The 26,904-nt window shown below is 44.5% G+C and overlaps 1 protein-coding gene across 1 annotated transcript in view; it reads left to right on the top strand.

Annotated features, from left to right (window-relative positions):
- The window catches only part of patj (PATJ crumbs cell polarity complex component), a 446,032-nt gene that overhangs the window by 145,976 nt on the left and 273,152 nt on the right, over positions 1-26,904 (top strand). Inside the window, exons 24-25 of the mRNA XM_070888230.1 lie at positions 849-914; positions 21,959-22,109. Coding sequence (XP_070744331.1) covers positions 849-914; positions 21,959-22,109 — 217 coding nt within the window. The remainder of the gene's footprint in view (positions 1-848; positions 915-21,958; positions 22,110-26,904) is intronic.

Below are 26,904 nucleotides of genomic sequence, written 5' to 3'. Positions count from 1 at the left end.
TCCTTTTTTAAAAAGTGGTGTTACATTAGCTACCCTCCAATCCATTGGAACTGATCCAGAGTCTATAGAATGTTGGAAAATGACCACCAATGCATCCACTATTTCTAGGGCTACTTCCTTAAGTACTCTGGGATGCAGACTATCAGGCTCCAGGGATTTATCGGCCTTCAATCCCATCAATTTCCCTAACACAATTTGCTGACTAATGAGGATTTCCTTTAGTTCCTCCTTCTCGCGAGATCCTCAGTCCCCGAGTATTTCCGGAAGGTTATTTGTGTCTAAGTGAAGACAGAACTAAAGTATTTGTTCAATTGGTCTGCCATTTCTTTGTTCTCCATTATAAATTCAGCTGATTTTGACTGTAAGGGACCCACATTTGTCTTCACTAATCTTTTTCTCCATGTATCTGTAGAAGCTTTTGCAGTCAGTTTTTATGTTCCCTGTAAGCTTACTCTCATTCTATTTTCCTCCTCCTAATTAAACCCTTTGTCCTCCTCTGCTGTATTCTAAATTTCTCCCAGTCCTTAGGTTTGCTGCTTTGTACAATGCTCGTGGATATTTTGACCTTTACCAATATGGTGGCAGGCGCACTTGCTCATAATTGTGCGCTTTCTACCCACTATATTGTCGTACGTTCGCGCCTGAAGATTGGTTGCTCTGTGGAAAGAGTTCAGGACTTCTATTTAGTTTTAATGTACCAAGAACCACATGATTGGAAAGAAACACGTGTATTATTTATAAATTTTAGATTGTTGCAGTTGAATGCAGCTTGTACAACACAGACAAGTGTATTTTTTCATGCAAGATATCATTTAAAGCTGAATTAATTTTGGGTTTCTGTTTAACAGCCATATTCTGTATATCAAAGTAAAGGTGAACATCGAGGAGAAAGAGAAAAGACAAAACCAGTAAAGGTAAACTCTTAAAAGGAATATATAACTTAATAAATAAGTTATAATAAATAACTTATTGGTAAATTACTTTATATTGAAATGTATTTTGTACAGATAGTGAGAACTCTTTTAGTTTCCTCTTGTACAACACTATTATTTTTAGAAAACTTTGGATTCAAATCGTGGAATTCAGATCCAAATTAGCTGATTATTGAGTTTTTTTGTATTTGAACTACACTGATAGAGGAAATTATGTCATAATAACAACAACTTGCAATTATATAGTGCCTTTAATGCAGAAAAACATCCTAAAATGCTTCAATGAGTTGTAATCAAAAAATGGACAGCAAAGCAATGTAGGGCTATTAAGAGGGCTTACCAAAAGCTTGGTCAAAGAGGTGATTTGTAAGTAGGGTCTTAAGAAGGCAGAGAGACCGATGGAAAGAGAGAGGAGTTTAAGGATGAAATTCCATATCGTGAAGTAGTGGTGTGAAGGGAGGGACAGATACATAAGACAGAATTGGAGGAATGGAGAGATGGGGGCTGCAAGGCATGTGGAAGCTAAGAGAGAGGAAGGGGTGAGGTCATGAAGAGATTGTAAACATGGGTAGAAATATTATTTTTGAGGCATTGAGAGAACGAAAGATAATGTGGGTCAATCAGGACAGGGATGACGGGCAAGCAATGCTTGATGTGGGAATACGATGTGGGCAGCAGAGTTTTGGATGAGCTGAGGATGGAGGCCGGTCTAGAGAATATTTTTTTTAATGTATTCGTTCATGGGATCTGGACATCACTGGCAAGACTGACATTTATTGTCCATCCCTAATTGCCCTTGAGAAGGTGGTGGTGAGCCCCCTTTTTGAAGTGTTATAGTCCTTGTGGTGAAGGTACTCCCACAGTGCTGATTTTGTCATAATACAACTGAGTGGCTTGCTAGGTCATTTCAGAGGGCAGTTAAGAGTCAACCACATTGCTGTGGGTCTGGAGTCACATATAGGCCACACTGGATAAGGACGGCAGATTTCCTTCCCTAGTGAACTAGTTGGGTTTTCTCGACAGTTCAGTAGTTTCATGGTCACCATTACTGATATTAGCTTTTTTTATTAACTCTAAATTTATTTAATTAAATTTAAATTCCCCCAGCTGCCGTGGTAGGATTTGAACTCGCGTCTCTGGACCAGTAGTCCAGGCCTTTGGATTACTAGTCCAGTAACATAAACATTACGCTACCGTACCCCATTGGTCGGCTGCGTGTGCGGGAAGTGCATCCGCCTCCAGCTCCTGACGGTCCGCATCGCAGCACTGGAGCTGCAGGTGGATTCACTCTGGAGCATCCACGATGCTGAGAATGATGTGAATAGCATGTTTAGCGAGTTGGTCTTACCGCAGGTAAAGGGTACACAGCCAGATAGTAAATGGGTGACCAACAGGAAGAGTAGTGCAGGGGTCCCCTGCAGTCATCCCCCTGCAAAACAGATACACCGCTTTGGGTACTGTTGAGGGGGATGACTCATCAGGGGGGGAAGCAGCAGCAGCCAAGTTCATGGCACCATGGGTGGCTCTGCTGCACAGGAGGGCAGGAAAAAGAGTGGGAGAGCTATAGTGATAGGGGAATAGATAGGCGTTTCTGCGGCCGCAACCGAGACTCCAGGATGGTATGTTGCCTCCCTGGTGCAAGGGTCAAGAATGTCTCGCAGCGGTGCAGGACATTCTGAAAAAGGAGGGTGAACAGCCAGCTGTCATGGTGCATATAGGTACCAACGGTATAGGTTAAAAAAAGTGATGAGATCCTACAAAACGAATTTAGGGAGCTCGGAGCTAACTTAAAAAGTAGGACCTCAAAAGTAGTAATCTTGGGATTGCTACCAGTGCCACGTGCGAGTCAGAGTAGGAATTGCAGGATAGCTCAGCTGAATACATGGCTTGAGGAGTGGTGCAAAAGGGAGGGATTCAAATTCCTGGGACATTGGAACCGGCTCTGGGGGAGGTGGGACCAGTACAAACTGGACGGTCTGCACCTGGGCAGGCCCGGAACCAATGTCCTCGGGGGAGTGTTTGCTAGAGCTGTTGGGGAGGAGTTAAACTAACATGGCAGGGGGATGGGAACCTATGCAGGGAGACAGAGGGAAACAAAATTGAGCCAGAAGCAAAAGATAGAAAAGAGAATAGTAAAGGTGGAGGGCAGAGAAACCCATGGCAAAAAACAAAGAGCCACATTACAACAAAATTCTAAAGGAGCAAAGTGTGTTAAAAAGACAAGCCTGAAGGCTCTGTGCCTCAATGCGAGGAGTATTCAGAATAAGGTGGAGGAATTAACTGCGCTGACAGCAGTTAATGGATATGATGTAATTGGCATCACAGAGACATGGCTCCAGGGTGACCAAGGCTGGGAACTCAACATCCAGGGATATTCAACATTTAGGAAGGATAAGCAGAGAGGAAAAGGAGGCGGGGTGGCGTTGCTGGTTAAAGAGGAAATTAATGCAATAGTAAGGAGGGACATTAGCCTGGATGATGTGGAATCTGTATGGGTGGAGCTGCGGAATACCAAAGGGCAGAAAACGCTAATGGGAGTTGTGTACAGACCACCAAACAGTGGTAGTGAGGTTAGGGACAGCATCAAACAAGAAATAAGGGATGTGTGCAATAAAGGTACAGCAGTTATCATGGGCGACTTTAATCTACATATTGATTGGGCTAACCAAACTGGTAGCAATGCGATGGAAGAGGATTTCCTGGAGTGTATTAGGGATGGTTTTCTAGACCAATATGTCGAGGAACCAACTAGAGAGCTGGCCATCCTCGGCTGGGTGACGTGTAAGGAGAAGGGACTAATTAGCAATCTTGTTTTGCAAGGCCCCTTGGGGAAGTGTGACCATAATATAGTAGAATTCTTTATTAAGATGGAGAGTGACAGTTAATTCGGAAACTAGGGTCCTGAACTTAAGGAAAGGTGACTTCGACGGTATGAGGGGTGAATTGGCTGGAATAGACTGGCAAAGGATACTTAAAGGGTTGACGGTGGATAAGCAATGGCAAATATTTAAAGATCACATGGATGAACTTCAGCAATTGTTCATCCCTGTCTGGAGTAAAAATAAAACTGGGAAGGTGGCTGACAAAGGAAATTAAGGATAGTGTTAAAACCAAGGAAGGAGCATATAAATTGGCTAGAAAAAGCAACAAACCTGACGACTGGGAGAAATTTAGAATTCAATAGAGGAGGACTAAGGGTTTAATTAAGAGGGGGGAAATAGAGTACGCGAGGAAGCTTGCAGGGAACATCAAAACTGACTGCAAAAGCTTCTATAAATATGTGAAGAGAAAAAGATTAGTGAAGCCAACTGTAGGTTCCTTGCAGTTGGATTCAGGTGAATTTATAATGGGGAACAAAGAAATGGCAGACCAATTGAACAAATACTTCGGTTTAGTCTTCGCGAAGGAAGACACACATAATTTTCCAAATGTACTCTGGGACAGTGAGTCTAGTGAAAAGGAGGAACTGAAGGATATCATTATTAGGCAGGAAATTGATGGGATTGAAGGCCGATAAATCCCCAGGGCCTGATAGTCTGCATCCCAGAGTACTTAAGGAAGTGGCCCTCGCAAAAGTGGATGCATTAGTGATCATTTTCCAACAGTCTATCGACTCTGAATCAGTTCCTATGGACTGGAGGATAGCTAATGTGACACCACTTTTTAAAAAAGGAGGGAGACAAAACGGGTGACATCAGTAGTGGGGAAAATGTTGGAATCAATCATTAAGGATGAAATAGCAGCGCATTTGGAAAGCAGTGACAGGATCGGTCCAAGTCAGCATGAATTTATGAAAGGGAAATCATGCTTGATGAATCTTCTGGAATTTTTTGAGGATGTAACTAGCAGAGTGGACAAGGGAGAACCAGTAGATGGTGGTGTATTTGGACTTTCAAAAGGCTTTTTGACGGTCCCACACAAGAGATTGGTGTGCAAAATCAAAGCACAATGGTATTGGGGGTAATATACTGACGTGGATAGAGAACTGGTTGGCAGACAGGAATCAGAGAGTCGGGATAAACTGGTCCTTTTCAGAATGGCAGGCAGTGACTAGTGGAGTGCCGCAGGGCTCAGTGCTGGGACCCCAGCTCTTTTCAATATACATCAACGATTTAGATGAAGGAATTGTGTGTAAATATCTCCAAGTTTGCAGATGACACTAAACTAGGTGGAGGTGTGAGGAGGATGCTAAGAGGCTGCAGGGTGACTTGGACAGGTTAGGTGAATGGGCAAATGCATGGCAGATGCAGTATAATGTGGATAAATGTGAGGTTATCCACTTTGGGGGCAAAAACACGAAGGCGGAATATTACCTGAATGGCGGCAGATTAGGAAAAAGGGAGGTGCAACGAGACCTGGGTGTCATGGTTCATCAGTCATTGAAAGTTGGCATGCAGGTACAGCAGGTGGTGAAGAAGACAAATGGTATGTTAGCCTTCAGAGCGAGGGGATTTGAGTATAGGAGCAGGGAGGTCTTACTGCAGTTGTACAGGGCCTTAGTGAGGCCTCACCTGGAATATTGTGTTCAGTTTTGGTCTCCTAAAATGAGGAAGGACATTCTTGCTATTGAGTGAGTGCAGCGAAGGTTCACCAGACTGATTCCAGGGATGGCTGGACTGTCATATGAGGAGAGACTGGATGAACTGGGCTTTTATTCACTGGAGTTTAGAAGGATGAGAGGTGATCTCATAGAAAAGTATAAGATTCTGACGTGTCTGAACAGGTTAGATGCGGGAAGAATGTTCCCGATGTTGGGGAAGTCCAGAACCAGGGGACACAATCTTAGGCTAAGGGGTGGGCCATTTAGGACTGAGCTGAGGAGAAACTTCTTCACTGAGTTGTTAACCTATGGAATTCCCTGCCGCAGAGAGTTGTTGATGCCAGTTCATTGGATATATTCAAGAGGGAGTTAGATATGGCCCTTACGGCTAAAGGGATCAAGGGGTATGGAGAGAAAGCAGGAAAGGGGTACTGAGGGAATGATTAGCCATGATCTTATTGAATCGCGGTGCAGGCTCGAAGGGCCAAATAGCCGCCTCCTGCACCTATTTTCTATGTTTCTATGGTCAAAGACATGATGAGGGTTACACTGTCTGATGGGCTTAGGCTGGATCAGCGGCGGTCAATGTTACAAAGGTGGTAGGCAGTCTTTGTGTTTGGCGAGTATATGGGGTTATAAGCTCAGTTCGGGGTCAAATAAAATGCCACAGTTGCGAACAGTATTGAGGGTGCGGGTGGTTGAACTGATGCCAGTTTGTGGTGAGGACCGAAGATGATGGATTCAATCTTCCCAATTTTTATTTGGAGGAATTTATGGCTCATCCAAGACTGGAAATCTGACAAGCAGCTTGACAGCACAGACAGTTTGGAGTCAAGAGAAGTGATGGATCTGGGTCATCAATGTAGATGTGAAGATTCACTGGATTGATTCCGGAGATGAGGGGGTTGACTTGTGAGGATAGGTTGAGTAGATTGGGCTTATACACATTGGAGTTCAGCAAAATGAGAGGTGATATTATTAAAACATAAGATAATGAGGGGGCTCGACAAGGTGGATGCAGAGAGGATATTTCCATTCATAGGGGAAACTAAAACTAAGGGACATCGTCTTAGAATAAGGGGCCACCCATTTAAAACTGAGATGAGGAGAAATTTCTTCTGAGGGTTGTAAATCGTTGGAATTCTCTACCCCAGAGAGCTGTGAAGGCTGGGTGATTGAACATATTTAAGGCGGAGATAGACAAATTTTTAAGTGATAAGGGAGTAAAGGATTATGGGGAGTGGGCAGGGAAGTGGAGCTGAGTCCATGATCCGATCAGCCATGATCTTACTGAATAGCAGAGCAGACTCGAGGGCCAAATGGCCTACTCTGCTCCTATTTCTTCTGTTATGTTCTTATGTGATATCTGACTCTGTCAGCCAATGATCTTGCGAAGCGACAACATGTAAATGAGGAACGGGAGGGAGACGAGGATCGATCCTTTGGGGACACAACAGTAATGGTGTAGTGACAGGAAGAGAAGCCATTCCTGTGGTTACAATCGGGTCAGTAAGAGTAGAACTAGATGAGGTCAATCCCATTGAGCTGGACCACGGAGGAGAGGCTTTTGAGGAGGATGGTGTGGTTGACTGAAAGGATGCAAAGCGACTGAGGGGAGATAATGCACCATGGTCACTGCTACAATGAATGTCATTCATGCCTTAGGTTTGGCTTGTTTCAGTGCTGTGGGAGGGTCATAAACCTGATCAGAGAAATTCAATGTTTCAAAAGGAATTGGCACAGATTTGGAAGGTGAGAACATGTTCATGGACTTCGAGAAAAGGGAGATTGGAGCTGGGGTGGTAGTTTACAAGGACAAAGGGCTTGATGGTGTTTTTTTAAAGAAAGGGGTGATGATCTACATACTAAGGGAGAGGGACACTATTGATTTAAAATGTTAGTAAGCATGGGAACCAGGAAGGGAAGGTGGTGAACAGTTTAGTGGAAATGGGGTTGGGGAGCAAGACGTGGGTTTCATTGACTCGATTAGCTTGGAGTGGACCTGAATGAAGAATGAAGAGCAGCTAGAGAGAGATGGGGTTTCAGGACTAGGGCAGAAGTGGCTGAATAGATGTTTGCTATCTTGGTGGAAAATAAATCCTTGAGCTCTCTACTTGTTGGAGGTGAGAGTAGAGGGGCAGCGAAGAAGAGTGTAAGGTTAAAGATCCAATATATAAGAAATATTGACATTAAAAAGGTAAGAAAAGTGTGCAGAAGTGATGAGCACACTTTGCTTTGCTCCTGATACCAGCAAAACCTCTTCCTCATTTGCAGTAAGCTGCAAGGGACTTGTGTGACAGCGCAGATTCGGTTGTTAATCTCATTCTATTCAGCTGGTGTTTGTGCTCATAAGGGAGGATGGCCTTCAGCATCAAATAAGGCCATCCTTTAGTGCATTTCTGTGATGTGATATTGCTAAAATTTCAGAATCGAAGGGAGAATATTGCCCATGTGTCACAGCTGATCACACTGAACACTTTCCTGCCATGACCACAACTTCCCTTTTTATGGCAAGCTGCTGCCCCTGCAAGTTTTGCACACTTCAGCCAAATGAGCTGTAGGCCAAACTGTTTGGGCAAGTGTTTCCTCTGCGAGTAGCTTGTTCAAGTTAGGGGAAGGCCTATCATCACAAAATTGGACAAGCTCTACCTCCCTCTCCTCCACTGGTACATGCAACTCCAATTTTGCTGGGTTTGCAAAATCAGGGTGTTTGTTTGTGGAGACTAATATACAGAAGGATCTACTTTACAGGTCAATGGCTGTGAATCACAGTTTGTATTAGTGACAATGAGTATACCCTGTAATAAAGAGGCTTCACTTTTTTTATCCCCTCCTTTTTTTAAAAATTCGTTCCGGGATGTGGGCGTCACTGGCAAGGCCAGCATTTATTGCCCATCCCTAATTGCCTTTGAGAAGGTGGTGGTGAGCCGCCGTCTTGAACCACTGCAGTCCTTGTGAAGGTGCTCCCACAATGCTGTTAGGGAGGGAATTCCAAGATTTTGACCCAGCGATGATGAAGGAAAGGTGATATATTTCCAAGTCAGGATGGTGGGGAACTTGCAGGTGATGGTGCTCCCATGCGCTTGCTGCCCTTATCCTTCTAGGTGGTTGAGGTCGCGGGTTTGGGAGGTGCTGCCGAAGAAGCCATGGTGAGTTGCTGTAGTGCATCTTGGATGGTACACAATGCAGCCATGGTGCGCTGGTGGTAGAGGGAGTGAATGTTGAAGGTGGTGGATAGGGTGCCAATCAAGCGGGCTGCTTTGTCTTGGATTGTGTCGAGCTTCTTGTGTTGTTGGAACGGCACTTATCTCGGCAAGTGGAGAGTATTCCATCACACTCCTGATCTGTGCCTTGGAGATGGTGAAAACATTTTGGGGAGTCGGGAGGTGAGACACTCGCCGCAGAATACCCAGCCTCTGACCCGCTCTTGCTGCTACAGTATTTGTGGTTGGTCCAGTTAAGTTTCTGGTCAATGTTGATGGTGGGGGATTCGGCGATGGTAATTGGTGAAAGTGGTTGGACTCTCACTTGTTGGAGATGGTCATTGCCTGGCACTTATGTGGCGTGAATGTAACTTGCCACTTATCAGCCCAAGCTTAAATGTTGTCCAGGTCTTGCTGCATGCGGGCACGGACTGCTTCATTTTCTGAGGAGTTGCAAATGAAATTGAACACACTGCAAACATCAGCGAATATCCCCACTTCTGACCTTTTCATGGAGGGAAGGTCATTGGTGAAGCAGCTGAAGATGGTTGGGCCTCGGACACTGCCCTGAGAAACTTCTGCAGCGATGTCCTGGGGCTGGGATGATTGACCTCCAACAACCATAACCATCTTCCTTTGTGCTAAGTATGATTCCAGCCTCCAGCCAGTGGAGAGTTTCCCCCCTGATTCCCATTGACTCCAATTTTACTGGGGCTCCTTGATGCCACACTAGGTCAAATGCTACCTTGCTGTCGAGGGCAGTCACTCTCATCTCGCCTCTGGAATTCAGCTCTTTTGTCCATGTTTGGACCAAGGCTGCAATGAGGTCTGGAGCCGAGTGGTCCTGGCAGAACCCAAACTGATCATCGGTGAGCAGGTTATTGGTGAGTCAGTAACACTTGATAGCACTGTAGACAACGTCTTCCATCACTTTGCTGATGATTGAGAGTTGACTGATGTGGCGGTAATTAATCGGATTGGATTTGTCCCCTTTTTTGTGAAAAGGACATGCCTGGGCAGTTTTCCACATTGTCGGGTCGATCCCAGTGTTGTAGCTGTACTGGAACAGCTTGGCTAGAAGCGGGCCTGGTTCTGAAGCACAGGTCTTCAGCACGACAGCTGGGATGTTGTCAGGGCCCATAGCCTTTTCTGTATCCAGTGTGCTCAGCCGTTTCTTGATATCACCTTGGGTGAATTGAATTGCCTGCAGACCTGCTTCTATGATGGGGACCTCAGAAGGAGGCCAATATGGATCATCCACTTGGCACCTGGCTGAAGATGGTTACAAACCCTTCAGCCTTGTCTTTTACTCTTGGGTGCTGGGCTCCGTCATCATTGAGGATGGGGGATATTCAAGGAGCCTCCTCCCCCTGTTAGTTGTTTAATTGTCCACCATCATTCATGACTGGATTGGCAGGACTGCAGAGCTTTGATCTGATCCGTTGATTGGGATCTCTTAGCTTTGTATAGCATGCTGCTTCCATTGCTTAGCATGCATGTAGAGCTGTGTTGCAGCTTCCCCAGGTTGGTACCTCATTTTTAGATGTGCCTGATGCTGCTCCTGGCATGCTCTTCTACACTCCTCATTGAACCAGGATTGGTCCCCTGGCTTGATAATCGTAGAGTGAGGGATATGCCAGGCCATGAGGTTACAGATTGTGCTGGAATACAATTCTACTGCTGCTGATGGCCCACAGCACCTGATGGATCCCAGTTTTGAGCTGCTAATTCTGTTCTGAATCTATCCCATTTAGCATGGTGGTAGTGCCACACAACACAATGGAGGGTGTATTCAGTGTGAAGCCGGGATTTTGTCTCCACAATGACTGTGTGATCACTGTTAGCAATGCTGTAATGGACACATACATCTGGGACAGGTAGTTTGGTGAGGACGAGGTCAAACCTTCCAGGTTTAATCCCTCGGTTGATTTAGTGAAGGTTAATCCCTTAGTAAAATTAGTGGAAGAGTTCCTATAATGGGTCAGAAAGTTTATCCAATGAGCAGCTGAGCTATACAGATGAGTTTAGTGATCTGAGTCAGTGCAGCTGTTGGAGCACTATTATCTAGCAGCCCCTGCTGGAAGCGCTCTTGTGGATATTTGGTGAGGAGAGAATTAGACTTGGCTGTGGTTCCCCTTATTGTTGAATAGTCTGCTATTGCTCACTATTGTGGCTCATGCATGAATAATGGCCACTTGAGCTCGATGCTAAAGGAAGCTTGATGGTATGAAATGGGAATGCATCACACACAGCAGTGCCATCCAAGGAGAATTAAAGGGAAAACATTGGTGGAGAAAACAATTGGTGAGAAAAAAATGTGTTGCAAACTTATTTAAGACCACAAGCCATAGACCTATCATCCACAGGGGATTCCATCCACGGGTACTGTCCAGTTCCCAAGACGTCTGAAAACCATATATTTTGGACCTATGGAAAAGTTTATGGTGGTCTTTGTCAATTATCAGTCGTATGTGAATTCCAAACATATGGAAATTTTGGACAGTACAAGACGAACTGCTGCATCTAGCCCGTCCAATGTAGTTGTGATGCCTTCACAATACAGACACTCTCTACCCACCCAAAGTCATGCAATCTCCTGGGTGAGGTGAAAAAACATAAAAATCCAGGTCAATTAGGGAGAAAAACAAATTGATACAAGCTGCTGTTGATACAATTTGCTATGATTCCACTTGTACTCCAAAGGTGAACATGGCATGAAAATTCCCAGAAGACTTGACAGATGTGGTACTTAGACTTAATTTGTGCAGAAAAGATGGTCAATTCTTCCTTTAAGGATGTAACCTCTCTTGACACTGAGTTATCTTGCTTCAAACTGATCAATGAACTATTTAATTAAACTACTTAAGATTCCAGGATTGGGATGAAGAGTTAATTGGCATCGCCGTTGGTACCGTTTGAGGATTTACCAGTAATTTTTCTCTCTCAAATGCTTGATATTTTCTGTAAGTCTATCCTGTCTATTATGAACTGAAATTTGTGTTTTTGCTCCATGATACACTGAGATAGCATTACCCTGGTTTAACAATCCTAGATGGTGGTAAATTACTTCATAGAGAATACATAGGATGCCCACGAGGTCTCCTGTCAAATCTGATGGCAGGAAATATCATGTACCACTTTATACAGGCTAAAGTAATGTTCTGAATATAATTGCAAATAAATGGTGCAAAGAAACAAAATCTTAAGATATTATGTACAAACTAGATTAAAGTCTCTTTTTTTCTCGTTTGTCAGCAGATTCTTGATAAGGCTTGATTTCTGGTGGTATATTTGTAAAAGTTGCATGTGGAGCTCTATTAAGTCCCATCTGTTGCAGTGAGACGAACAGAAATTGAGTAATTACTGCAAGATCTGATGTTGATGTGTTGTATTCCTTTGGAACTTGTCTTTAATAAACAGAGTTGGTGCAGGCTAATGTCTCAGAAAACAATGGCACAGTATCCTGGGAGTGGTGGCTTTTCCTGGTGGTATTCACACATTTTAACTTGTTTGTTAACAATTGGAAATTACATTTTTTGAATGGCATTACTCGGATGAATTCACATAACAGCGAATGCTGCACTGCCAGACTTGCTGTCTTCAGATGAGATGTTAAACCAAAGTCCTGTCTGCTGCTTCAAATGGCGCGAATTGAAGAGGAGGAGGAGGAAATTTCCCCTCTGTTGTGGCCAACATTTATCCCTCAAACAACATCACCAAAAAACATAAGTGACTGCACTTCAAAAATAATTAATTGGTTGTTAAGCCCTTTGGAACATCCTGAGAACATGATGGGCACAATATAAATGCAAATTATTTCTTAAGTTAGCTTTTTATGTTAAAATAGGCAATAAAAAAGAACTCGTCCAAGATCTCAATAGATTTATTAAATTATAGATCTTTTACTCTTGCCAAGTTAACCCAGTAACATATCACTATTTGCAATATTCTATATGTATTGATTCCAAGAATGTTGGCAATGCAGGTAGTATTCTCATAGCTTGAGCTATTTGAACTTGTTCTAAAACCTCAAGGAATTGTTTTCCTTCTCGATTGATTAAAGTTATCCAGGTAATCTGTTGAGTATTTCACAGTGTATGCTTACAATAAATGATGGATTATCACACATTACTCATGATTGTTGTAATATACATTAAGTGACAAAGCTAAGGAAATGAAGTGTTGCGTTTCTGCTAGGGGTGCAATTGGCTGAATGCGCTGGATATTGCACTGGCTTTGCCACGGTGAAGTTACGCTGAAGTTTCTATGGAAGTTCATTAGCATAAGTCCAAACATAAAATCTCCCAAGAATCTGCAATAAAGCAGCATAATCAATCGTTATCAAGTTGTGACTAACAGCATCCTCCATCATCACAGAGGAGTGGTATTACCAGGAAATGAGCTATTCTTCAACTTTTTAAACCGATATATTCAATTGACTGATTTAATGCTCATGGTTTGTCTTATTAATTGCCTTCAATTGATCGCTGCTGTATTCAATTAACTAATTACTGTAATCATGCAGTTCACTGCTGGTCACAGGTCTTGTGTACCAAAGTCCAATCACTTTAAATGAATATAAAGTAATTATGGCAGTAGAATGAGAAACCGACCTGGGTGTGGCTTCAATTGACTGGTCAATGCAGGTCAGGTGATTAATACTGGATTCCTGTCACCACAAGTGCCTGTGCGCCTGAAACTCTGGGTGCAACATGATGAGCACACCCGAACGGCCACAATCGGCAGCAACTCGGCATTCCGAGTTGTGGGCAGGGATTGCTTCAGGCGAATGAACTTTTGAACTTGTGAAAAAGATCTCAGATACTCCAACATAAAGTGGTTGTGAGTGCAACTAACTTACACTTAAAATACTGCGATCCTTAGCGCTATTTCATTCGATTCTGCCAAGATTAAGCTGATATCTGAGCAGAAATCAGGTGGAAACTCCGGATCTGTATGTCTTCTAAAATAGAAAACCTTTTTATATATCGTCTGCATATTTTTATAGCCATCAAAATGTATATTTATATTGTTATTAATGTTTATGCATTATTTATGAAGTCTTCATTTTCTGTAATTAATGTTTGGTTGCCTAGGGAGATTATGTAAAGTGAATATTAAGATTCTGTGTGCCTTAATTGACTAGAATCAGCTGCATCACATACTGTGCTATTGTTCATTATTTAACATTGATATCTGTCTGGAAAGTGCTTAACTAATGATTTCTAATTGCAAACCAGATTTTTGTATATCTTCTTGCAATCCATTCCAATCTATGGAGTGATGAGGGAAGCAAGGACAAAGGATGTAGTCTAGGTAGAGGACTTCAATGTCGACCACCAAGTTTGGCTCAGTGGTACCACCACTGAGTGAGCTGGCTGAGTCCTGAAGGACATAACTACCAGACCAGACTGCATCAGTTGATGAGTTTAGAAGGATGAGAGGGGATCTCAAAGAAACATATAAAATTCTGACGGGACTGGACAGGTTGAAGATGCAGGAAGAATGTTCCCGATGTTGGGGAAGTCCAGAACCAGGGGACACAGTCTCAGGATAAGGGGTAAGCCATTTAGGACCGAGATGAGGAGAAACTTCTTCACTCAGAGAATTCTTAACCTGTGGAATTCTCTACCACAGAGAGTTGTTGATGCCAGTTCATTGGATATATTCAAGTGGTAGTTAGATATGGCCCTTATGGCTAAAGTGTGGAGAGAAAGCAGGAAAGGAATACTGAGGTGAATGATCAACCATGATCTTATTGAATAGTGGTGCAGGCTCGAATGGCCTCCTCCTGCACCTATTTTCTATGTTTCTATGAAAGTTGGTTCACTCTTCGGTCGGCACGCCTTCGCAAGCTGCCCAGTTTTCTTGCAGCAGCAACACTCTGCCTTCGCATATGGACAGCTTTGAGCAATGTGTTGTCCCAGGCACTGATAGCCTTCAATGTACTGTTATCTTGGCTAGTTGCTGAGCACTTGGGGCCAACTGCCTTTTACTTTAAGCCTGCAGCTGATTCACCTCAGTTGTCTGATGACTGGAAATGCTGCAAAATTATCGGGAGTATTGGACAGCCATATCCATTGACACACTTGTCTGACAAGCTAAATCAAAAGTCAAGTTTAGGGGTTGTCAACAATTTCCTCTGATTCCTTCATTTTTTAACCCACAAACCAAGCGGTCATGCAATGCTTCGTTCTGAACGTTTCCAAAATGACAGTGAATGGAAAGCTTTCTTAAAGCTGCAATGTAGTCACTGATAACCTCGTCATTTAATTGATTTTGTGTTCCAAAACGATAATTTTCAACAATTTCCAAGGGCTCAGGACTGTAATGCTGTTCCACCTTGGTTACAATCTCCGACAGTGGCGTTTCCTTTGGCTTGATGGGAACAAGCACATTTTTCAGATTTTCATACACCTCGGGGTCTGCTTCAGTCAAGAAAATAGCTAATTTCCTTTCTAAAACCTCCCGGTTACGTTTTACATCATTGGAGACTTCGATGATGCTATTCGTGGTGAAAAACATTTCCAGCCGCTCCACATACACTCCGAAAGTGTCTCGGTTGCATGGAACTCACCCAAGCGCCGTATTATTCCCATAGGCAAGGACTCTGGCAACGTCGACAGTTCAGCCAAGTCTGCTCGACATTTATCTTGGATTTTTAGCTGTTCTGCAAAACAAAACCTCTCAAAGTCTCCGTCGGTTTGCAGGATTATCCACCATCAAAAATATCAGCTAGGGAATCAAAAAAAAAATTGCATCCTTGTCACCAATCTCTGATTTCTTTAGACACAGCTACCCAAGCGCACACACTTTTCAGATGGCTCGAACAGAATTGTGATCACGTGACCTTGCCACAAGCATTTATTATTACAATAGTAGTTGTTATTACATCAGTAGCCCACTAGGTGGATCTCTATTACAATGTTAAATACCCAGGGAGTAGCCGTAGCTTTATTATCCAATGACATTCCACAGCCACACCTTTGTTCCAGGATGATTTGTTCCTGACGGATGGATTTTGGGAGACCAGTGAAAATCTCTGGAGTTTGGCAATGACACCTGTCTGCAACCTGTGAACATTAGGTGAAAGAAGATTCAATGAAGGCCATTCTGCCACCAGGACCCAAATCAAGTGCGGTCCGCTACATATTATATATTTTGTAATTTGGAGAGGCGTTGCTTTACAGCAGGGGTCAGAGGTGGCTCGGGAAGGGGCGACAGTTGAGCCAGGTGAAGAGGCGCTGCTTGTGACTTGAGATAAATATATATTTTAAACTATTTTACTTGCAAGGTCATTACCACCTGCACAAGCAGGTCTACTTTTTCTTGTTTGTGCTTTCCCTAGTGACATTTGATACTGAATGACTTATACTACCTATTCTAGTGTTTCTTCTAAGTCATCATCATCATAGGCAGTCCCTCGGAATCGAGGAAGACTTGTTTCCACTCCCAAAGTGAGTTCTTTGATGGCTGAACAGTCCGATATGAGAGCCACAGACCCTGTTATAGGTGCGACAGACATTCGGCGAGGGAAGGGGCCGGTGGGGCTGGTTTACCGCGTGCTCCTTCCGCTTTCTGCACCTGACCTCTTCACGCCCTTTGCGTTGAGACTCTAAGAGCTCAGCGCCCTCCCGGATGCTCTTCCGCCACTTAGGTGGTCTCCCAGGTGTCAGTGGTGATGTCGCACTTTACCAGGGAGGCTTTGAGGGTGTCCTTGTAATGTTTCCGCTGCCCACCTTTGGCTCGTTTACCATGAAGGAGCTCCACATAGAGCATTTGCTTAGGAAGTCTCGTATCTGGCATGCGAACTGTGGCCTGCCCAGCGAAGCTGATCGAGTGTGGTCAGTGCTTCAATACTGGGGATGTTAGCGTAGACGAGGAAACTGATGTTGGCGCACCTGTCCTCCCAGGGGATTTGCAGGATCTTGCAGAGACGTTGTTGGTGATATATCTCCAGCGACTTGAGGTGGTTTATATACATCGTCCATGCCTCTGATCCATTCAGAAGGGCGGGTATTACTACAGCCCTGTAGACCATGAGCTTGGTGGTAGATTTGAGGGCCTGGTTTTCAAACACTCTTTTCCTCAGATGGCCGAAGGCTGCACTGGAGGCGATGTTGAATTACCGCATCAATGTCTGCCTTCGTTAAGAGGCTCCCGAGATATGGGAAATGGTCCACATTGTCGAGGGCAGCACCGTGAATCTTGATGATTGGAGGGCAGTGCTGTGCGGCGGGGACAGGCTGGTGGAGGATCGTTGTCTTACGGATGTTAAGCGTAAGGCCCATGCTTTCATATGCCTCAGTGAATACATTGACTATATCCTCGAGTTCAGCCTCAGAATGTGTGCAGACGCAGGCATCGTCCGTATACTGCAGCTTAATGACAGAGGTTGGGGTGATCTTGGACCTGGCCTGGAGGCGGCGTAGGTTAAACAGCTTCCCACTGGTTCTGTAGTTTAGTTCCACTCCAGCGGGGAGCTTGTTGATTTTGAGGTGGAGCATGGCGGCGAGGAAGATTAAGAGGGTTGGAGCGATGACGCAGCCCTGTTTGACCCTGGTCCAGAAGTGGATTGGGTCTGTAATGGATCCGTTGGTAAGGATCACGGCCTGCATGTCATCGTGAAGCAGGCAAAGGATGTTGACAAACTTTTGGGGGCATCCGAAACGGAGGAGAACACTCCATAGACCCTCACAGTTGACAGTGTCAAAGGCCTTTGTAAGATCGGAAAAGGCCATGTATAAGGGCTGGGGCTGCTCCCTGCATTTTTCCTGCAGCTGTCACGCTGCAAAGATCATGTCCGTTGTGCCCCGTAGGGGACGAAATCCGCATTGTGATTTCGGGAGGAGCTCCTCGGCCACAGGGAGAAGACGATTGAGGAGAACTCTAGTGACAACTTTCCCAGTGGCTGATAGCAGGGCGATTCCCCTGTAGTTGCCGCAGTTAGACTTGTCCCCTTTTTTTAAAAAAATGGTCACAATCACTGCGTATCAGATCTCCCGGCATGCTCTCCTCCCTCCAGATGAGAGAGATGAGGTCATGTATCCGCGCCAACAGCGCCTCTCCGCCATACTTTAGTGCCTCAGCAGGGATTCCATCCGCACCCGTAGCCTTGTTATTCTTGAGAGCTATTTTATGGCTTTGCTTACCTCGTGCAATGTCGGAGCTTTACTGAGTTGGTGGTGGGTCGCGTGCTGCGGGATGGAGTCGAGAACACTCGAGTCAAAGATAGAATCTCGATTGATGATACAGGATACTCGATTCTAATTAGAAGGAGGAAATGTGAAGGTTGTCTGTTGCTGTTACCCAAGGTTTGCCACCTCCTTTGCCAGCGTCAGCAGAAGTCCCTACACGTGTCCTACTGTGGTGGCTACCTGGGCCTGCTCAACTTCTAGCTCAAGTTCAGTCCTTTGAGTGGGGCAGTTGGGTTGCAAGATAATGTCGTCTTAAAAGACACTCCCTCATCTATATCTCCTTCTGCCATACCCCTGCTGCTGGGTATTCCCTTAGCATGTTTGGACATCTGTGTGGGGGAATACTGCAGAGCTGCTTTGAGGTCATGTAAGCTGTGTTCCTATCCAATTCAGATGATTCCCCCAGAGCGAAAAATCCCAGAAAATTGGACTCCTAGATCAAAAACAGAAGTAGTTATGGTGCTCCTGAGAGCCCACAGCTGTGTGTATGACCTTCGCTAAGGAGAGATTCTTGCAGATGACCCTGGAGAGATGCCACACATTGCAGGTTCTGTCATGTGATCAAAAATTAGTGCACAGAAATGGGTAGTCAACCCCTCCTTACCAGCTATCATATCGTGCAGTGTCTATTTGCACACACTCGAACACAATTAATTGGTGCTCAGAAATAAATCTTTTATAGCAGGCCCTCGATTGTACCAAGAGAGAAGAATTATTAAGGGGCTAAGCAGCTTTGAAATTGGATAAATCCCCAGGCCCGGATGAAATGTATCCCAGGCTAAGAGAAGCAACAGAGGAAATAGCAGAGGCTCTGACCACCATTTTCCAATCCTCTCTGGCTGCAGGTGTGGTGCCAGAGGACTGGAGGACTACTAATGTTGTACGTTTATTTAAAAAGAGGGAAGGGGATAGACCGAGTAATTACAGGCCAGTCAGCCTAACCTTGGTGGTAGGAAAATTATTGGAAAAAATCCTGAGGAGCAGGATAAATCTTCATTTGGAAAGACATGTATTAATCGAGGAGTCAGCATGGATTTGTTAATGGAAGGTCGTGTCTTTTGATTTTTCAAGGAGGTAACCAGGAGGGTCGATGGCAGTGCGTATGATGTGTATATGGATTTTAGCAAAGCTTTTGATAAGGTCCCACATGGCAGACAGGCCACGAAAGTAATAGCCATGGGACTCGGGGCAAAGTGGTAAGTTGGATCCAAAATTGGCTCAGAAGCAGGAAGCAAAGGGTAATGGTTGATGGGTGTTTTTGTGACTAGAAGGCTGTATCCAGTGGGGTTCTGCAGGGCTCCGTGCTGGGTCCCTTGCTTTTTGTGGTACAGGTTCGCCCTCCTGAATCCGGCAACCTCGGGACCGAGGCTGAGCTGGTTTTCATGTTTTTCCGGACTTCGGAATATCTTTCTGACGTCACGATTCCGGAAACACCTGAGCCCAGGTTCGGGTATTTCCAGATTTCAGAACGTCAGAAAGGTTGGGGGGGGGGGGGGTTGGGGGTCCTTGCCGAGGAGCTGTTCGGTTCGCCGGCCCCGTCGATGAGGTCGTCGGGCGGGGCCAAGCCGCCAAGGAAGTGTTTGGGCAGGTCCCGCCGCCGAGGTAATGTTCGGGTGGGGCCCCATCACCAAGAAAATGTTCGGGCGGGGCCCCGCCACAGAGGAAATGTTCGGGCAGGTCCCGCCACAGAGGACCTGACCCCGCTGCTGAGGACCTGATTGGGTGGGTCCCGCCGCAGAGGAAATGTTCAGGTGGGTCCCGCCGCAGAGGAAATGGTCGGGTGGGTCCCGCCGCAGAGGAAATGTTCGGGTGGGGCCCCGCCACAGGAAATGTTCGGGCGGGTCCCGCCGCAGAGGAAATGTTCGGGCGGGGCCCCGCCGCAGAGGAAATGGTCGGGTGGGTCCCGCCGCAGAGGAAATGTTCGGGTGGGGCCCCGCCACAGGAAATGTTCGGGTGGGACCCGCCGCAGAGGAAATGTTCGGGTGGGTCCCGCCGCAGAGGAAATGTTCGGGTGGGTCCCGCCGCAGAGGAAATGGTCGGGTTGGGTCCCGCCGCCTTGGACGAGTTCCTTGTCTGGCCAGAGGTTGGTGGGGTCGGGCAGCCGAGGTAAAGGGGAGGGAGGGGGACCGGGACGAAGTCGGTTCACCAAGGCGGGGGGAAATCCGGATATCGGAACAGTTTCCGTTTTCCGGACGACCCCGCCATGGATCGGCCCGGATTCCGGAACTCTGGATTTTGGAGGTCAAACCTGCATATATCAATGACTTGGACTTATTAATAAGTTTGCAGATGACACTAAAATAGGCTGTGTGGTTGATAATGAAGAAGAAAGCTACGGACTGCAGGAAGATATCAATGTACTGGTAAGGTGGGCAGAACAGTGGCAAATAGAATTCAATTCAGAGACGTGCCTTTCTCTGGATTGGGGAGATCTAACAAGGCCAGGGAATACACATTAAATGGTACGGCACTGAAAAGGGTAGAGGAACAAAAGGACCTGAAGGTAGCAGGCCATGTAGATAAGGTGGCTAAGAAGGCATATGGAATACTTGCCTTTATTAGTCGAGGCATGGATACAAGAGCAAGGAGTTTATGCTTGAACCACTGGTTAGGCCGCAGCTGGAGTACTGTGTGCAGTTCTGGTCACCGCGTTACAGGAAGGATGTGACTGCACTGGAAAGGGTGCAGAGGAGATTTAGAAGAATGTTGCCTGGACTGGAGAATTTTGGCTATGAGGAAAGATTGGAGATATGCTGGGTCTGTTTTCTTTGGAACAGAGGCGGCTAAGGGGAGACCTAATTGAGGTGTGTAAAATTATGAAGGGCCTGGATAGAGTGGATAGGAAGGACTTGTTTTCTTTGGCAAAGGGGTCAACAACCAGGGGGCATAGATCTAAAGTAATTGGGGGAGTTTTACAGGAGATAGGAGAGGAAATTTCTTTACCCAGAGGGTGGTGGGGGTCTGGAACTCACTGCCTGAAAGGGTGGTAGAGGCAGAAATCTTCACTACATTTAAAAAATAAAGTGCCGTAACCTACAGGGCTACGGACCAAGAGCTTTCAAGTGGGATTAGGTTGTATAGCTCTCGGTCGGCCGGCGCGGACACGATGGGCCGAAGTGGCCTCCTTCCGTGCTGTAAATTTCTATGATTGAGTGAGGAAACTGTAATGGAGCATATTTTGAAGAACTAACAAACCTGCATTTATATAGTGTCTTTCACACCCAAGGACCTCCCAAAGCGCATCACAGCTGTAAATACTTTTGAAGTGTAATCACTGTTGCAATGAAATTACACACAGCAAGATTCCACAAATAGTGGTGAGATTAATGAACAGATAATCAGTTTTAGTGATGTTGGTTGAGGGCTGAATGCTGGCCCTCCCCTGCTCTTCTTCAAATATTGCTGTTGTATTTGTTATATGCACCCGAGAAGACAGATGGTGTCTCAGTTTAACATCTCATTGGAAAGGTATCACTCCCTCAGTACTGTACTGAAGCCCCATCCTAAATTATATGCTTAAATCCTTGGATTAGCGCTTCCACCCACAACCTTCTGACGCAGAGATGAGTGCCACCACTAAACCAATGTGAACTTTTTATTGCTGTCAAGATACCTTTATAGAAATACTTGTAACTGCTGGAGTATTGGACAAAGATTGCATCCTGTTAAAGTTGATTATCATTATTAAACTTCTGAGAATTCTGGAGTCTTTAATAGGTTTTATCTGCACTTTATTATGCACATAGCCATTTGTGGCATTGCAGTATTACAGCCGAATTGAACCCTATTGATTATATTTACATAAGTGTAAGTCCAGTTCCTCAAATCCTAGACTAGTTAATAAATTTTGAATGTTGTTGGCATATCTCAATTGTGCATGATCCACGCTTTGTTTCCCACTACCATACCTTTGTCTTGCTTTGTAAATTACTCTTGTTTCTGCTCAATAATGGTTTGTAACGGATTATTCAATCACTTTAACTATAAATATACTGGCAACCATTGCTGTACAGACGCATTACTGTATTAAAAAAATTTGAAGCCTTGCTTTTCTTTTAATGTGTTGGTCCTTTGTTTCTCTTCCAGAGTTTGGGCCCTGATGGAGGTGGACCACCGCCACCTATGCGACTGCCTCCACCTTACAAAGAACCTACAAGCAAGAAATTGTTAAAACTGGAGGAATTGGAAGAATTACCAGACACTGACAGAGCTCCAAAGGAGGAAAATGAAAGTGACCGTAAGTTCAGTAAGAAAGTAGTTGAAGCAGTGTTAGTATTCTAAACGAGTGCTGTGTTGAACGTTTGGCATACACAAGATAATTACATTTTCCCTGTCAGTTGCTAGGACTCTGGGAAAATTGGGACGAGCCAAGAGTGCTGTCTCAAGGATATGTGAAATTACTCCAGGTGAGGTTACCCAAATGAAATGCCTCTGAATTTTTCTATGGCCTTATTAGTAAGTCTAAGTGTAAATGTTATTAGTGAAGGTGAAAATTAATGCAGAGTGAATAATCCCCAACTGTTCGGGATATGCTTTCAAGTTTTACAGTGCTTTTCAATTCAGCACAATTTATGATTAAAATATGCAAGCAAGTTGGTTTTAGCTGTCATCACATCATTCCTCAAATAAGTCACCCTCAACCTCTTTTGCCTTGCAAACTACTTCCTCATCTCCAATCTTTTATAAAGTCCTTGAATGTGTTGCCTCCCAAACCTGTTCTTATCTTTCCAACAATTCCGTGTTTGAATCCAATCGAGTTTCAGCACCAGCCACACTGAAACTGCCCTAATCAGTGTCACAAATGACATCCCCATGATAGTGATCAGGTTGTGTAGGATTATTATTGACTTTCACACCTCCCACATAAAGCTGAACCCACCTTAACAGGAAACCACACAGATACATTATCTCTCATAGAGATCTTTTATTTAGTCATTAACACATGGATTAAATAAGAACCCAACTTAACCTGTCCTGGAGTCTTCACGTGCCAGGTGGCCAAATCGATGCTCACCTTGAAGTCTGTTGAAATCTTTAGATGTCATCTTCCCGTTATACTAGGACACGTTTGTCCTGGTCAACTGCAGTAAAAAAAAAAGGGATTGTTTCAGTTCTTATATTTTTGTGTTGAGGCTTTTTGTGATGCTTTCATATGTACACCTCAGTGATTGGCTCCTTCAAGCATTGCTTTCCCTCTTGTTGTTCATGGTTAGTTCAAAGTTTAGTGGGGTTACTTCATCATGTGTGTCACTTGTAGCTTGATGAGGGTCAGTTCCACTGTTCCCACAGCAACCCCAGATTTGTCCTTGGCTACAACTGCTATTTTTGTCTGAGTAATGTCTGTTAAAAATGTTCCTTCATATTCCTGTTCTCAACTTGCATTTTAAAGTGGTGTAGCCATCATTAAAAGTTCTCTTTTGTATTAAAGTTCTTGTCAGGATGTTTAAAATAGATTTTCCTTCAGTTGCACTCCATAATCTCTCTGCAGTCTCTGACCCGGTCGACAACACGATACTTCTCTAACCCTTCTCTTCCACTATCCAAGTTAGTGGGACTGCACTCACTTGGTTCTACTCTAACCTATCCATTTGTAGCTGGAGCATCTCCAGGATTGCCTTCTCTTTCCGCCCCCACGCCTTTACCTCTCGAGTCCCCAAAGAATCTACCCTTAACTACCTGCCGCCCCTTGGCGACACCATCCGAAGACATGGGGTCAGCTTTCCAATGCTATTTCTCCACAATTAATCTCGATCGCTCCATTACCACAGTATTATCTAACATCCGGTCTTGGATGAGTGCAATTTCCTTCAATTAAACATTGGGAAGACTGAAGCCATTGTTTTCAGCTCCCACTGCAAAATCTACACCCTTGCAACCAATTTCACCTCAAAACATAAAATGTTGGAAATACTCAGCAGATCAGGCAGCATATGTGGAGAGCAAAACAGTTAACGTTTCTGGTCAGTGACCTTTGATCAGAACTGGAAAAAGTCTGAGATGCAACAGGTTTTAAGCAAGTACAGAGACTATGAAAAGGGAGGATGTAATATATAGAGCTCCACCCAGTGGACTACTGTGGCATTGCAGCCATTGCTGTTTACAATAATAAAAAGGGAGCAAGTCACCTGACTGGTTCCTGAAGATGTCAACCATCTTAAAGCCTGTGTGTTTGTGAGGTCGTACCGAAACCATAACATCGATGATGAAGAATAGGTGAAATTTTTGTTGGTGGATGATTCAGCCATCTGACAGAGAAACTTTGAGAGCTTCTCTGTTTTGATTAACAGCTAAAAATAGAAGATAAATTACAAGCACACTTGTCTGAACTGCTAGAGTCCAGATGACCACACCTATGGGAATAATAGGGCGCTTGGGGGAGTTTCAACGCGACCGTTAAAGTTTCGGAGCATATGTGGAGCGGCTAGAAATGTTTTTCACCGCAAATAGTATCGAAGTCCCCGACGATGAAAACCATAACCGGGTGGTGTTGGGAAGAAAACTGGCTATTTTCTTAACTGAAGCAGGGCCTGAGATGTATGAAACCCTGAAAAAATTTGCTTATCTGTCAAGCCAAAGGACACATCACTTAAGTGGATTAAGTTAGAACAGCACTACAGTCCTGAGCCTCTGGAAATTGTTGAAAGTTATCGTTTTGGAATACGAGATCAGTTAAACGACGAAAGTATCAGTGAGTACATTGTAGCATTAAAAAAGCTATCTATTCACTGTCATTTCGGAAACTCTCAGGATTGAGCATTGCCGTGACCGCTTTGTTTGTGGGATGAAAATTGATGCGATCAGAAGAAAGTTATTGACAGCTCCTAACTTGACTTTTGATTTAGCTTGTCAGACAGCTATGTCAATGGACATGGCTGACCAATATTCCCGAGAATTTCGTACCATTTCCAGTTGTCAGACAACCAAGGTGAATCACCTGCAGGTTAAAAGTAAAAGGCAGTTAGGCCCCAAGGTCTGAGCAACTGGCAATGGTAATTGAGCATTGGAGTCATGCTATCGGTACCTGGGATAAAACATTGCTCAAAGTTGTCCATATGTGAAGGCAGAGTGTTTCTTCTGCAGGAAAACTGGGCATCTTGCGAAGGCATGCCGACTGAAGAGTAAACCAACTTTCAAGGCTATAAGTAGAAATCCCCAGAGTCTATATAGCTTGGAAGAAAAGCAACAAGATGAAGAGATACACATCATCAGGAGCACGAATGTATCTAACAGTGATGCGAAAAGTGTCATCATCCAAGTCGATGTTGCAGGAACCAAGATACCCACAGAAATCAACAATGGTGCATTCGTGAGCGTAATACCAGAATCGCTATACCTTGACAAATTGCGTGATTTCATTTGAGAAATCCAAGGTAGAGCTGCGAGGCTGCTCGGGAGAGAACATTCCTGTTGTAGGTTGTATCACCATATCGGTGAAATACAAGGATCAATTTCAGAGCTTGCCTCTCTTGGTAGTGGCAGGAGACAAGCCTGCCTTACTAGGAAGAAATTGGTTGGGATCACCGAAGCGGGATTGGAGTGAGATTTTTCGTGTTGAAACGAGATTTACATCGGGAAGGATGATGTCATCAAGAAGTATCGGAAGATGTTCTGCGAAACAGGCAGTCCGATCCAAGGCTTCAAGGTGAGTTCCAAGGTACAGAAGGACGCTAGACCAGCTTACTGCAAGCCACATCCCGTACCATGTGCACTCATGGAGAAAGTTGAGCAAGAACTCAAAAGACTAGAGACTGAGAACATTATCTCTAAGATAGATCTATGTAATTGGGCTACACCCATTGTTGTACCCAAGTCAGATGGTAAGATAAGGTTGTGTGGTGATTATAAAGTAACCGGAAACCAGGTTCTAGAGGATAATCTCCCCAATACATTGCCAAATGTAGTAGATTTGTTCACAACACTGACAGGTGGTCAGATCTTAAAGTTGGATCTTACGAATGCCTACTTACAACTTGAACTAGGCTACCAGCTGGAGTGTCTTTCGCCCCTGACATATTCCAAGGGGTGATGAACTAGATTTAGCAAGGTATTGAAGGGGTAATGTATTATTTAGATGACATACTAATTTCAGCATCAAGCTGGCAAATTCATAATATATTGAATGAAGTCCTCAAACGACTAGAGAAGTACAGAGTACGAGTGTCTGCTCGCAAGTGAGTTATTTCAAAACTCAGTGGAGTACTTAGGGCACAGAGTAGACAAAGATGGTTTACATCCAACCAAGGGAAAGCTGGATGCAATCAGAAATGCACCCACCCCCATGAATGCCACTGAACTTCGATCATTTTTGGGTCTTTTGAACTCTTATGGGAATTTCCAACCAAATTTGGCTGCAGTGTTACATCCACTGAATGAGCTGTTGAAAAAACAGGTCCATTGGAAATGGTCCGAAGAATGCGACACAGCATTCAAGGAGTGTAAAAGCCAATTGGTAGAGAGCACCATGTTAGTTCACTGGTATATCTTGGAGATGAAGCTAGCATGTGATGCCTCTCCATATGAAGTTGGGGCAGTGATCTCTCATGTACGACATAGTGGGGAGGAGAGACCAATTGCTTTTGCTTCACGCACTCTCAGTGCCACTGAGCGTAATTATGCGCAAATCGAAAGGGAAGCTTTGGCATTAATTTTTGGGGTCAAGAAGTTCCACAAATACCTGTATGGTCATAGGTTTATCATCGTTATGGACCATAAGCCCCTGACAGCAATCCTCCATCCAAAGTCCCCAACATTAGCTGCAGCCCGAATGCAGAGATGCGCTTTGATTTTTGTCAGCATATAGATATGACATTGAGTACAGATGATCAGCTGGTTTCAGTATTTCTGATGCTATGTCCAAGTTGCCATCCCCATCACAAGTTACACCTGATAGTGAAGATGTGTAATATTTTTCATACATTGATGAACTGCCAGTCACAGCTGAAGAGATTGGCAGAGCAACAAAACGTGACCCAGTTACGTCAAAGGTATATGATTACATCGCAAATGACTGGCCAAACCAGCTATCAGAGGTA

The sequence above is a fragment of the Pristiophorus japonicus genome, chromosome 8 (assembly GCF_044704955.1).
Source record: "Pristiophorus japonicus isolate sPriJap1 chromosome 8, sPriJap1.hap1, whole genome shotgun sequence".
NCBI lineage: Eukaryota > Metazoa > Chordata > Chondrichthyes > Pristiophoridae > Pristiophorus > Pristiophorus japonicus.
This window is presented reverse-complemented; position numbering and strand designations above follow the sequence as displayed.